The 14,072-nt window shown below is 39.8% G+C and overlaps 5 protein-coding genes across 5 annotated transcripts; 3 read left to right on the top strand and 2 right to left on the bottom strand.

Annotated features, from left to right (window-relative positions):
* Positions 1–1,827: 1,827 nt before the first annotated feature.
* On the top strand, positions 1,828–2,769 carry RIB1 (GTP cyclohydrolase II; the record flags this gene model as incomplete). The annotated part of the gene is made up of 1 exon (XM_037286211.1): positions 1,828–2,769. One exon carries the CDS (start codon positions 1,828–1,830, stop codon positions 2,767–2,769), a length of 942 nt encoding a protein of 313 aa, XP_037142106.1.
* Positions 2,770–2,990: 221 nt separating this feature from the next.
* On the bottom strand, positions 2,991–3,251 carry HG535_0A03160 (uncharacterized protein; the record flags this gene model as incomplete). The annotated part of the gene is made up of 1 exon (XM_037286210.1): positions 2,991–3,251. The coding sequence occupies one exon, from the start codon at positions 3,249–3,251 to the stop codon at positions 2,991–2,993; it is 261 nt and encodes an 86-aa protein (XP_037142105.1).
* Positions 3,252–3,999: 748 nt separating this feature from the next.
* Positions 4,000–8,364, top strand: STU1 (Stu1p; the record flags this gene model as incomplete). The annotated part of the gene is made up of 1 exon (XM_037286209.1): positions 4,000–8,364. The coding sequence occupies one exon, from the start codon at positions 4,000–4,002 to the stop codon at positions 8,362–8,364; it is 4,365 nt and encodes a 1,454-aa protein (XP_037142104.1).
* A 349-nt stretch (positions 8,365–8,713) lies between these two features.
* POL12 (DNA-directed DNA polymerase alpha subunit POL12) lies at positions 8,714–10,696 on the top strand (the record flags this gene model as incomplete). The annotated part of the gene is made up of 1 exon (XM_037286208.1): positions 8,714–10,696. The coding sequence occupies one exon, from the start codon at positions 8,714–8,716 to the stop codon at positions 10,694–10,696; it is 1,983 nt and encodes a 660-aa protein (XP_037142103.1).
* Positions 10,697–10,789: 93 nt separating this feature from the next.
* IST2 (Ist2p) lies at positions 10,790–13,768 on the bottom strand (the record flags this gene model as incomplete). Its single annotated transcript, XM_037286207.1, has 1 exon — positions 10,790–13,768. The coding sequence occupies one exon, from the start codon at positions 13,766–13,768 to the stop codon at positions 10,790–10,792; it is 2,979 nt and encodes a 992-aa protein (XP_037142102.1).
* Positions 13,769–14,072: the final 304 nt, after the last annotated feature.

Genomic DNA, 14,072 nt, shown 5'->3' with positions numbered 1-14,072 from the left:
CGATGAAGCGCACCATTTCAGGGTTGCCAGAAAATAGGCGGCGATGCAAAAGAAAGGTCAGCTAGAAATTGTGTAACTCAATTGAACGTAGTTTCAAAAGGGGTGTACGAAGTGTGACTTTGATTTTCTTTTTGCTTGCTTCTTGTTGATCGCCCTCCCCCACTTGTAATATTGCTCTGGCAGATTCACAGCATTCTACAGGTAGACCTTTCGCGGTTGTAGTTCACTGATGATGTCGCGACTGACATCTTTATATTCGCCATACTTCCTAATCAGGGCATGATATAAAAAGCTTAAAAATGCAGTGGCCTCTTCAGTCTTTACGAACCGAGAGGTAGAGATATCGCCTACGACAAGAAGACCCGTTTTATTTACTTGTTTTTCTTGTCTGAAATTATACCCAAAGAGGGCAACGACAAGTGTGTTGATCCGCTGTAGCGGCGAAGCTCGGGCGATTTTTTTTTTTGGCGGCTAGGCAGACCGTTATCTTTGTAGACTGTAGTGAGTGAGTGAATAGATGCGCCCTGAGTTGCAAGTGCAATGGCAACTGTTGACTTGCTTGTGGACTTGTGTAGAGTCAGCATCAGCAGAGACCTGTATAGGAAGGCCGGAAGCAGACTAAGGAGATGTTGGAAGTGAAACTCCTCTATTCTTGTGGGATCTGTGGTTGTCCAGAATAAGCTATATCTTTGCCGAATTAAGATTTTTGTCTGGAAAAGGAGAAAATGTCAATCATTTTTGATTTTCTTTGTTTACCACTAGATGCGGGGACCAGATAGAAAAATCGACTATACGATCTAAGATACTAGCGTCGTAGTGCTACCGTATGTATGATAATGCACATATCGAGCTCGTCGCTTCGCCTAGAGAGGAAACTCACCGGCGCGGTAGCAGTTGTGTGTTACATGCGCCCTTGTACATACGTAAGACAGCAGCAACCGCTCTCGGGCGCATCACTTCCCCCGTTTCGCCGTGTTGACTGCCGGCTAGCTCTACGGTTCCGTAAATCTCTTGCAAATCCCGCGATACTTTCACCTGCAGTGCGTTCTTTAGCTTGACGTATTACAAACGATCAGGAAAGTCTTTGCATAAGAAATGCTTCAAAATCTTCACTGAAGCTCGTTTCTGGATTTCTCGCAGGAACCACACTCGATGCAGCGAACAACGGTTCACTTCGAGGACTTCAACAACCTTTCCAACGCAAGGCGGTCATGCGTTGCAAATCCTTGGAATTTGGAATTGATGTGGTTCAGGATCCTCCAAAGCAGGAACTGTCAGGCAACAGGAACAACTTGTGCCTAAAAACCAATACCTTGAAGGTAGCTTAAGTCCGTTCTTTTTTTGCACTATTGGAGATCAGCTAGTACATCCGGTCCTCCCATGGTTAAGCCAATCGTGCAGTTAAAAAACTGTGGCGTTGCATCAGCAGTTGCAAAAACGCGTGGCAGATTTCTGCTGTAACCGTGTACGGCGATATGAAAAGGTGGGCGGTTGGCGTGTGGGCTGTGTGGTGTTCGAGACAGACACTGGTGCCGGGTAAAATTAGTCATCGCTGACGACCACAGGTGTTCACTGTTCACGACTTTATGTCATCCATGTTTCTTTTATGTCGTATACACTCGCAGTGACATCTCCCCACATCAGTTTCCACGACACTGAAAAGCCCATTAGTAGCCATTAGGTAAGCCGGCTCGGTTCGACTCATTTTTATCATTTTTATCATTCGAACAACTTCTCACATATATACCTGCTGGAGATGGAAAATTGTACAAAACACAGTATACAGGTTCGAGCAGTGGTTGCGGTTAAAGGGAAATATAGCTAGAGATGACTGTAGACTCAGTGACGAAGAAGGCCATGCCAGAAGCTAAATGTATTGCAAGAGCTCGTATACCAACAACACAAGGACCGGATATTTTTCTTCATCTGTATACCAATGACCGTGATGATAAAGAGCACCTGGCTATAGTATTTGGGGAGGACATAAGATCGCGGTCTCTTTTTGCCAGGAGGCCTAACGAGACTCAACAGGATAGAATGATAAGAGGTGCGTATGTGGGGAAGCTTTATCCAGGAAGGACCTCGGCCGATATTGATGAGAGACTTGGACTCTCGATGCAGTTTGACCGTGAAACTGGTGAACTTGCGGCGGACTCATCGTCAACTTGGGACGGGCACACGGAAAAGACGTTGGTAAGAATACATAGCGAGTGCTACACGGGAGAAACTGCGTGGAGTGCGCGATGCGATTGTGGAGAGCAGTTTGATAGAGCTGGAAAATTGATTGCATGCAGTCAGGAGGAAGAATCCGGCATTATAGGTGGCTCGGGGCATGGTGTTATAGTTTACCTGAGACAAGAAGGCCGTGGTATTGGTCTTGGCGAAAAATTAAAGGCATACAATTTGCAAGATTTGGGTGCAGACACAGTACAGGCCAATATCCTACTGAATCATCCGGTCGACGGCAGAGACTTTTCCATAGGCAAATCCATACTGATTGACCTGGGCATTGAAAACATAAGATTGTTGACCAATAACCCTGACAAGATTGAACAAATTGAGGAGCCCGGATTGCTAACGTGCGTTGAACGCGTGCCAATGGTACCTCTACACTGGACACACGAACATCAGGGTATAGATTCCAAGGAAATAGAGGGTTATCTGCGCACCAAGATCGAGAGAATGGGGCATTTACTGCAGCGTCCACTAACACTACACACTCAAACCCACACGCATACGCATGCACATGCACACACGACAGCTGTTTAACACAAGCAAAAACAAAAATGAAATGGGGAAACAACACAAAAAAATAGAACAAATAATATTTAGATTTAATTTTAAATGCTCGTGTATATAGATAGATATACAGACATACTCAGGGGAAAATAAACAGGGAGATGAAACCGTTTGAATTAGAAGATATAATCGCATATCAAAATTCTATAATTTTATATAAACATCGAGATACTCCTTAGCCGCGCATTGCTCTATTCAGTCATACCACCGAGACTCAAAAGGTAGTCCTTCGCCTCGCCATATATTGTAGCAATCACTTCGCCATCCTGCAACACGTAGCCTTGGCTTTTGTCTTCGCTCAAGATTGTGGATATTTTATCATTCTTCTTTTCCAGCTTGGAGACGAAATCATTATAGCCCTTGACTGTAGTCAATTCTACTGGTGCACTTTTCAAAAATGAACCGGTTGAGTGTGTGAAGTTTGTATTTTGTTTGTAAAGAGCTGAAGACATCTTGGCTATACAGTTAAGTAGGTGGATTGATCGAACCAAAGAATGATTTATATTGATAATTCTATTCAGCAAATAAACTGCAAGAGGAACGATAAAAAGGGTATATATATATATATATATGCATATGTGGTACAAATCAATACTCTGAAGGATGACTACAGCAGATCAAAAGACCACAAAAGAGGTAAAACGAGGTAAAACGAGGCATCATACAAAAAGCCATCCCCCATCCCTGCAAAAAGCACTCAGAATGAGCTTGAAATTACCCGAAGCAAAATTACAGCGCGCCGCCCGAATCATCCCAGTTGCGATTACGGATCGAAGTATTTGTGTGTAGGCGCAGTCCGATTGCTACCGCATAGCGCATAACGCGTTCCCCTTCCTGCCTCTCCGTTCACGGTGGCATTTCCGTTTGCGGTATTGCCACAAGGGCGGCAAGGGAGAACAATTTTCAGAATCTCATAGAACTTAATAGAACTTGATAGAATGTCATGGAATGTTTTTTGATTTCATTACTTGTTTTTCTCGGCTCCCCTTGTTGCCCGGACATCAACGAAAAATAGCTGGGACGGTTTTGTTTTGACTTTATCGTAGCGTCCTGGGCGCCTTTGTTTATGTTTGCAAAACGAAGGAAGTCGGCGATGGCGGTTAAATTTTGAGAGAGGTACATGCTACAAGTACACGTAAGTTCGAGAGGTGTTCGTTTGGCATTATATGTATTTGTAATTTAGAGCAGTGATCCTTTTGCATGTCCGATACTGACGGTTTTGATTCTGGTTTCCCATTATACGAAAAACTTGTTGCTAATGGTACAGCCGGTGCAGTTGGAAATGATAGCGAATCAGATCGTGCCCATGTAGAACAGAGCATTCAGCTGTTGGCCAGGTTCAAAGGTCACGTAAAGAAGGAGCTCGTACATGTGGCGTCTATTCCGAGATACTTTGAGGCTTTGATATTTGTTCTCGACACTTATTCTTTCGCAAGAGCCTTCAAATTGGTCATGTTGGCACACTCATCGCTTTGCTATCTTGTGAAACGCGTGGTGATGCAACGCCCCTCCTTTTTTGACAGTTTGCAGATTGTGGAGAACATAACGGTACATCTTTTTATGTTGGAGAGCTTTGAAGCGTTCGACAGCAAGAATTGCTGGTTAAGTTCTGTCAAGGCGTTCGAAGCTATATACCTTTTACAACCAAGCATCCTCACAGACTGTATGTTAGTGTTATTTGCAAGATATGAACATGATGATAAACGATTGCTGCGGTTTCTGCTAGTCGTGGATGAGTTATTACAGATGATCAAGAAACACGAGAAGATTGATGGGGCATTCGATACTCGTTTACTCTCCAAGCTCTCTGATGTGGTTAGTAGATGTCACGGGAGCCAAGTTGATGTTGTGAAAGTGATACAAGAGGTAATTTCTAAAAACTTTAAGAATCAGGAGAAGGAGGTATTCTCCCAGATTCGTGATGACTCTGTAAAAAAACTTTTCGAGATCGAGGAAAATGCACAAGAGCCGCACACTTTCGATGTTAATTTTGAGATCGGTCGTATTATGGAAGATTGCAATATTCATCCAAGACAATCTGAAAATGTTTTAACGGGCTACCCCAATGACCTAACATGTGACAACATTACATCGGTTTTGGAGAACTTATTGGTACCATTTCAGAATCCAAAGGAAACTGAACAAAATTGGAGATTAAGGCAAGCGAATTTAACAGAATTAAGGAAAATTATACGAACCACTTTCGCCAACAATAACTCTTCACAGTTTATTACATTATGTAAAGAATTACAAACGTTTGAATGTATCGGCAAAGCAGTTCTTTCTTTAAGGACTACATTATCAATGACGGCATGTGAAGTTTTTAAGGATTTTTTACAAATATTCACTAAAGAACTTGATCTAGGAATTCTGGATCAAATGTTTTCCATTTTGAAAAATTTGCTAACAACAGCAAAAAAGATAGCATCAACATCTGCTCTGAGTTGTTTAATTATAATGTTTACCAATATCGGATTCCATCAAAAATTATTCCATAACTGCTTAATGTTGATAAATGAAAAATCAATCACTCCAAGGAACTGTTCGGCACTATTATTAAGAATTTTTTTAATAGAATTTACGGATTCGAAAGTTTTGGATAACTCTTTAATATACATCGAAGAGTGGCTAAAAAAAGGTATCACAGATGCCCAGACCTCCGTGAGAGAATCAATGAGATTAACGTTTTGGTATTATTACAAGGGCTATACTCTTAATGCTAAAAATTTCCTCCTAACACAATTTTCTTCTCAATTAAAGAAGGCAATAGAACTATCAATACCAAGTCATCTGGAACTAAACTACCATTTAAATACATCAGCACGAACTTCAACCACTAACCCTTTTTCAATTGTGGAAAACTCGAGCAGAAACAATTATCATCACAGAAAATATCCCAGTTATGCACGACCAACTCATTCCTATAATGCTTCTGTTCAAAGGACTTCAAATGGTAGATCTACCAGTGAATATGCCCCAACTGATATCGTGCCAAATGTCTTAAACAGAAGAAAAGTGAGTGCCCCTCCGCCAATGTTGACCAAGCGATCATTAACAACTGAACAATATCAGGAGCGGTCACATTTTTCTCAGCTTACCCCTCATATTGATACGTCTTCGTTCGAACATCGTCACGATGTCGAGAACACAATTCAAATTGATCTTACGAGTGATTTTTCGGGCGTTCACTCAAATACTTTAATCTCTAAATATTTGAACAATGAGGACCAATTTGATGGGAAGCTAATGTACCAAAATTTGGATTCGAGTTCACCTGACAATATAAAGGAAGGTGTACAAACTTTGCAAAAATTCTTGCTGAAAAACAATTCTTTTACTACGAATGAATCTCTTGATTTGAATCATCTGATAAATTCAATTAAGCTAATAAAGCTGCGATACCCACAAGAATTGAAACCGCTTCTCTCCCTTTCTTCATTTTGCGAATCAATGCCGTTAACCTTCGTCATTGAAATTCATGCGATCAATTTTGTTGATTTAAATGAAGATATAATGCATCGATTGACACCGACTGCTTTGCTGGAAGCAATCTCAGAACTGTTTGCACATTTAAACTCAATCTCTGATGATAGAGAAGTTGAAAACAATCCGGAATTATCCCTGTACTACATGAAATATAAGCAATTCATATTGAATTTTTGCTTTGGTCTACTGATAAAAGTTTTTAGTTTGGTACTGAATAATCAACAGGTCAATTCAAATGTTATTCAGACTCTAATACGAAAGCTTGGTGCTTTATATGGGCAGGAGTTTGATGAATGTCTGTATATCGAGTGTTTTGAGAAAATGCATGCACATGACGAGACTTCATTCACATCAGCGGTACAGAGTATCAATTCTATGCCCACAAAACTAAAAATTTGCGAAGAATTGGAAAAAAAAGGTAGTATTGAAAGCACAGAAATTGAGCAAATCATCAATCGCAATAATTCAACTAGCAGTCGCCAGCTTGATAATGATGAAAATGATAATTTAGAAAACAATGGAAACGGTAACACGGAAAACATCATTGTAGATGATCGAAAGTATCTTGAGATGACAATGGTAAATCCATTTGGTCAGAGCCGTAGTATTAGTGGAGGAAGTGTGGTATATCATGATCCAAGTTTAACATCTCCTCTTGAAGAAAATGCAGATGCGATTTCGCTTAATGGTAAAAGTAATGAGGAGCCTAGAGTCTCTGAAATCACAAAAGTTGTTAGCATTTATGAAGTTGCAAGGCCACATGAATCAAATGCTTCAACGATAGATTTGGATGGAGACTCCAAGATGATCGACAATGGAGAAGGGAATAGCGTCACTTTAAGCGATATTTTTGCCTCACAGAGACAGGAACATACTGTGAAGTTTAGTGATGCATCTCCAAAGGTGATAAATGCCGAAACAAGTCATCCATCATCATCTGTAAAAGCAGATGCCTTTGAGGAAAATATGGAAATTGGAAATGACATGTCAAGAAAAGCCTCATTTGAAAGGGACAGGTCACCGGTGACTCCACTAACAGAGCGACAATCCAAAGAACTGAGTCAAGCACTTAACAGCATAGAAATAGGCAAAAAACCCGAGCCGATGAACAATTTAGAGCCGTCCAATTTATCAGCAGAACTTCTTGTCAATACGATGCTAGAAGCTATCGAAGGAAAATCAATCGAAGATAATTTTTTTGGGGATAAGTTGTTGGGTTCTCTGACCTACTACGAAATTACACTTGCTACAAAAATGATTGATGCTGCAAATGTAGATGAAAATTTAAATCAAATGAAAAAAGCGATTGCTAGAATCCAAAATCGTTCGTTTACCATAATGCATTTAAACTGCTTAATTGGCCGACTGATTATGTGCTCGCAACAGCAACCAATGCGAGAGTGGCTTGAAGTACAGAAGGGATATGAAACCCTATTACAGCTTGGTAGAACTCTATTGATATCAACGGATGAAACATCTCTCTTTCCATTAAATATGGCATCAAAATCCATCGTCTTGATACAATGCCTGATTATATTGAATAAGAAATTGAACAATGTCCCATCTTTGTTTTCTCCTGCAATCAAAGATATCTGGGAGGAAATTTTGCAAATGGTTACAAAACTCAGGGATTACTCGAATGAGTTTTATTTGCTGTTACAAGAGTTGCGAGACCTCTTGAGTCAACTAAACTTTTTCAATTCTAAATCTGTTGCCTCAATTTTGAGTACTTTGGCTAGTGAGGCCCAAGAAACAGGGCCCGGGATCAAAGAAACCTTTTTAATGGAAACAATTAGTGCGATTCTAGTGAAATCTCCCAATGTACTACAAAAACATCAACCCGAAGAAATTATTCAAATGATGCTACTTTTTGCCGAAAGCGATATCACGGAATGGCGCCATGCATGTTTTACTGTGATGGCAAATGTATTGCAATACCTTAGACAGGCTTTCGCCAATGAGAAAGACATTGAAAAACAGTTTGGGGATCTGTCGGAAGTACAGTTTCGTGTAGTTTGCACCTTGGCGTCATCTAATTACGCAGAAGATCATCTGCATGACATTTCTACTTTTAAGTAAATATAGAATGATACTCTAGACTTGATTCATCATGCTTCTTTAACAGTGGAGTGGCGCATGCTGGCTGCTTCATAATTTTTGTGGGTAGTGCATAGTCAAAGGTGAAAGCCATACTGTTTCACCTGATGAATTGCAAGCATTGAAACTAATGAAAAAGACCTAATGGCGCCATGCGCAAACGCGTGAATCGCTTTTTGTTATTGACGCGACATTTAAACAGATCGGAAAAAAGATCATCGGCACATACAGGTAGAGAGGATTGATCACAGATAGCACAGATAACACTGACCCATCGAGATATAATTAAGACAAAAGGCAGCTCATTTAATTTTCTAATAATTCTAGGGAAATGACCATTGAAAGTGAGATTCTCAGCCAATTTGGACCCGAAGCTAACACCCCAGAAATAGTTTCAGGGTTAGAGCACCTAGTGAAACTTCATGCCTTGAGTATTGAGGACCTGTATATCAAATGGGAGCAGTTCTCATATCAGAGACATGATATTAACAGCCTAAGCGAGAGCGCTCTTGGTCAATTCAAGAATTTTTTACAACTTCAAGTTGAGAAAAGAGCTGCCCGGATACCTAATATAAGTAAACCCACTTCCAGTACAAAAAAACCCAAAGTTTTGAAACCGCTAGGCTCAAGCCCTCTATTTGGCTTGAATGTCCAAAAAACACCAACGCAACCTAAACGCAAATTAAACCCCAGTCCTTCTAATCCAGATAAGAAAAGTAGGCTAGAATTCACTGCACATTCTTTAGAAAAGGATAGTCTAATTTCGTCCGTAAAAGATGGCGAGAGCAAATCACAAAATGCCTATATCAAGCAGTGTGCAGATGCTTTGACTTCGCCCAGGAGAAATGTCGAGCCAGGAAAAATACTGGATTCACTCAATCCTGAGAACCTTGAAATTGGTAGAGGTATTGATGTGAAAGGTGAACAGCACGTCAAAATCATACCGCTTTATGAGCCGCAATTGTACAAATTTAGAACCATGAGACAAAACCTACTTGATGCTTCAGATGTCTTAGATGAGCAAATAGAATCATTCACCAAAATTGTGCAGCAACACTTTCAATTATCTCCCTCAGATTTCGGCGATCCAACAATACAAGCACAAAATGAAATATACACTGTGGGGCGTATAGTCCCAGATTCTCCATCATCTGACGACTTCCTGAATACAGAGTCGCTTGCTTTGGAGATATCGCGAATGGTGGGAATCGGAAGAAGAGTCAGACTAGACTTGACATACGTGAGCGAAGGATCATTTTTCAGCGGTCAAATTGTTGCTCTTAGAGGTACCAACGCAACCGGGGACTCTTTCACAGTAAGTGAATTATTACATCTTCCTTATCCCAACTCTCCAGTGTCCACAGCGGACGAACTTGAGGCATACAAAGCAACTCTGAATGGCAGTGATTTGAAAGTAATTCTGACAAGCGGACCATACTTTTCAGATACCAGTTTTGATATGGATTACCTGATGGATTTTGTCGATAGAATCAACACCAAAGTTAGACCGCATGTTTTAATAATGTTTGGACCTTTTATCGATGTTACTCACCCTATGGTGGCAGAAGGCACAATTCCTCATTTCACAAACTTGAAAACACAACCTAATACTTTGGACGAGGTTTTTATTAAGGTCGTTGCGCCAGTTTTAAAGAAAATCGACCAAAACATACAGGTAATTCTAATACCATCTACAAGAGATGCTATTAGTAAGCATGCCGCTTATCCTCAAGACTCATTGGACAAGAAACAATTACAGTTGACTAAAAATTTCAAATTATTTACTAACCCAGCAACGTTTCAGCTCAATGAAGTGTTTTTTGGGTGCTCTAATGTTGATGCGTTCAAGGACTTAAGGGAAATTACTAAAGGTGGGAATACCTCGATGAGAAATAGATTCGATAGAGTGTCTGAGCTCATACTGCAACAGCGTCGCTTCTATCCACAGTTTCCTGGTGCTATAAAAAAACTAGAGATATCGCCAGGTAAAAGTGATGATAAGGTGTTCGAGCATATATCCGGCGCTGATCTCGAAATCCCATATCTTGGACTTACTGAGATGGTTGGAGATTTTGCGCCCGATGTAATTGTAATTCCCAGTGAACTCCAACATTTCACTAAGGTAGTTCAAAACGTTATAATGATCAATCCCGGCAAGTTTATTAAACCCTCTGGTGCACCAGGCACGTATGCTCAAATTACAATTTCGAGTCCAAATATAAATGATGGAAAACTAACACGAATGTCCGATACAGAACCGGTTTACCTTCATAACGTCTGGAAACGTGCCAGAATTGATATTGTTTCAAATTGAAGATACATATTACGTCTTTGAAGTACCCAGAGCTTGTTTTTAACTAGATTTGAAATTACGGATACTTTTATTTATTTTTACAAAATTCCATAACTATAGTTTTTTTTTCAACTTTCGCAACAAGCCCATTTTATGCTTGTGCTTGTGCTCTTTTGATTCTTTGGAAGACATATCCACGGAAGATCTTTTCGACGATGATGATTTTTTGCGTGGAGCTACGTGTCCATCGTGCTCTACTGAGGAAGCAGCCTTCGATTTAAGGCTTGCCACCGCTTTCATCGATGTGTGAGCCTGATCTTGGCTAGATTTACCTGACACTAACGATGTGGGAACATCACGGCTAAATTGCTGAACAGCATTAATTTTAGAGGAAGTTCGAGAGTGGTTGCTGATTGCATTAGAAGCAGCAGCGGCGGCAAGATCCTGTTCTCGATTAGTCAAAATTTCATCTTTTTTGCTTCTAACGGTGCCAACGACGCCATTTTGTTCTGACTTCTCCGGCTTCTCTTCGTGTTCTAAATCTTTTGGCTTCTCATCGTGTTGGATTTCAGTTGGTTTAGAGGCATATTCTGAATTTTCGCTGCTTCCAACTGTGTCATCTACGAGTGAGGATTTACTTGTTTTCGTTGAATTGGATGATTGTATTGGGTTTCCATACTTATCGTATCTTAAATGATAGTTCTTTGAAGTTGGAATAGTTTCCGGTAAGGTGGCACCGGCTGTACTTAAAACTTCATCGTTAGAGTTACTGGTCTTTACCTGATTTAAAGAACTCTCTTTTGGACTCTCTTTAGATTTTTCCTTTGACTTCCCTTTATGATTTTCCATCGAATCGTCCTTCAAGCCTTCAAAAGGAAGCCTCATATGATCCATTTTGCCATTGGCTGCAATCCCGTCTGTCTCCAGAGCATCCTCTGGTGATGCAAAAATCTCGCCCTTTGGCAAAGCCGCTCCATTGTCCAGCCTTTCAGAGTTATCAACAGTTTTAGAAACGTCAGTATTCGGGCCATTTTTTCTGTAGTTAGTGTTCTCTGATTCATCCAATGATTCTGTACTTTTAATTTGGCGTTGAGAAAATCCGGAAGTACCATTAACTTTCTCTATCTGCTTATCCTTTTCATTGATATGCTCTGACCTTTCTGAAGGTGTTGGTAATTTAGCTTCCGCGACCAAATTCATTATTCCAACAGTTTCTTTTATCATACTGCTCAAATTGATTTTGGGAGGTTCTTGAGATTCAACAGCAGGCACAAATCCATAGACAAACTTCTGAGTGGAGGCACTAAAAATCCTAGTCAAGTAAAAATAGGCTAGCAATGCCACATGCTCCGAAAGTATTGCAGTGACTAATATGGTTGTCCAAGAAACAGATAGCGGCGAATATCTATACCACAAGTCTCTTTTCTGCAGCACTGTATTTAACCCTACACCGGGGAAGTCGCTGTACCTATACATGACAATCAGGGATGGTGTTGTGATCGTGCCAATCCACGTTAGAGTTTCCAAAATTGTGTTCCAAGGACCAGCAGAAGCTGATCTAGCTGTAAAGCTATCCTTTGCGACTTCAAGATCATTTGGACAAGAAGAAGGCTTGCACCTTTTCAATGCCCTCCAAAGATCAATTTTGAAAATAAGATAGTTGAAACATAAACAACAAAAAGGAGCCAATGGCCAAATAGTAGAAAACATAGTGATGTAACCGTATTGCACAATAACCTTTTTGTAGTTGTCGTCCACATTGAATTCTCCATAAGCAGTTTTATTGAAATTATTGATGTCGTTCCATAACTTGAACTCACTTGGATAGTTTGATTTCATGATTGAATTCAATTTTTTTGCCTTGATGTCCTCTTTTGGTTTCTTAGTTATTGATGACAAAAATCTATCGGTTAGGTATGGTACAATATCTTCCATTAACATAACGACGATATGATTGGTAACTGTAAAATAGAAAAATTGATTTTTGTAACGATTTACATCAACAATAAAATCAGTTGCCTGGACAGGAATACGGTAATGGCTTGAACGTTCGACAATAAAATCTTTTAGTTCCGGAGTAATCTTATAGCCCATGGGTAAATAGAAGAATAATGTTATAATTAGGGGCATATAACTTGTCAAAAAGGCCAATACAAAGTTCTTCTCAACTTTAGACTTATTTGGGTCCGAGCCATTTTCCCATTCAACCAATTTATCAACGAAAAACCTATTGTAAAAATTTGTCAGGAATGGGACGAAAATCGATAAGAGAACTAGTGGTGTCAATGAAATTACTGATTTCAACGGACCCTGGTAAAACTGAGTTACGAAAATTTCAATAAAGAAACAAAAAAGTTGATATGCTATCAATGTAGCAGCAAATAGACAAGCAACTGGAATAAAGCAAAGCTTTTTATAAAGCACGGTTGTGGGAGAGCTTAGTTGTTTACCCGTATAATTGAAATAACCATTGACTTTACCAAACTTCGAGCTGAATTTCGATTCATTCTGGAAAACCCAAGTAGCTGCAAATAACAATGACCATATAGATACACACATCGAATATTGTATATTAAATTCGGATGATGGTGTATTCTTGCTGAATAACCTGAAAAATACACCGACCATAGATATTGGCCATAGCCATTGAATATAAGTTTTGAAGAATGCAAAATACAATGACTCCCGTGGATTCTTGGTCAAATATGACAATTTAATCAAATCGTCATCAGCAGGAATTTTGAAAGAGCCTTTTATCAACTTGCTTGAAAATGATTCCAATTTCTGTCTTGTCTCAAAGTCGTGTATTGGTGTTATTGATTTGACGAATTTCAAGGGTTGGCACACCCTGTATAAAATTTCGTTACCAGATTGTTCGGTAACTCGAATCGATTTAGGACTCTTGACATTCGTGTGAAACCCACGATCTTCAACTCTCGTGAAGGCATATAAGGTATTTGAATCATATCCTGGTCTAGTGAGTACATGTAATCCTTTAACGGCTAACTCAGTTGTCAATTGTATCAGATTATCTCTTGTATACTCAAGAGTAATAACGTAATTCGGATCTAATTGGTCAAAGGTTTCAGGCATTGTGACAGAAAGAAAACCATCAATAGCTATCTATGCAACACAAAAGAGCTGATACGAAATGATCTGTCTTGGTCTTCTCCAACACGAAACGTTGAAATAGTTATTGCAAATAAACAAAGGATGAAGAAAACTTGGAAGTAAAACTTGCTAGAAATTGCTGCGAATCAATTGCAGGGTATAATAATGCACTAGCGTCGCGCTATCTGTTATTCTATTTTGCCTCGCCCTTGGCCCACTGTTGAAGAATGCGCTCGGGCCGGGCCATTAAAGGTTGAGAATGACGAAGATAGTCATATACGGAGAT

The sequence above is a fragment of the Zygotorulaspora mrakii genome, chromosome 1 (assembly GCF_013402915.1).
Source record: "Zygotorulaspora mrakii chromosome 1, complete sequence".
Classification (NCBI taxonomy): Eukaryota; Fungi; Ascomycota; class Saccharomycetes; order Saccharomycetales; family Saccharomycetaceae; genus Zygotorulaspora; species Zygotorulaspora mrakii.
The sequence above is the reverse complement of the archived record's forward strand: the minus strand, read 5'-3'. Positions and strand labels throughout refer to the sequence as shown.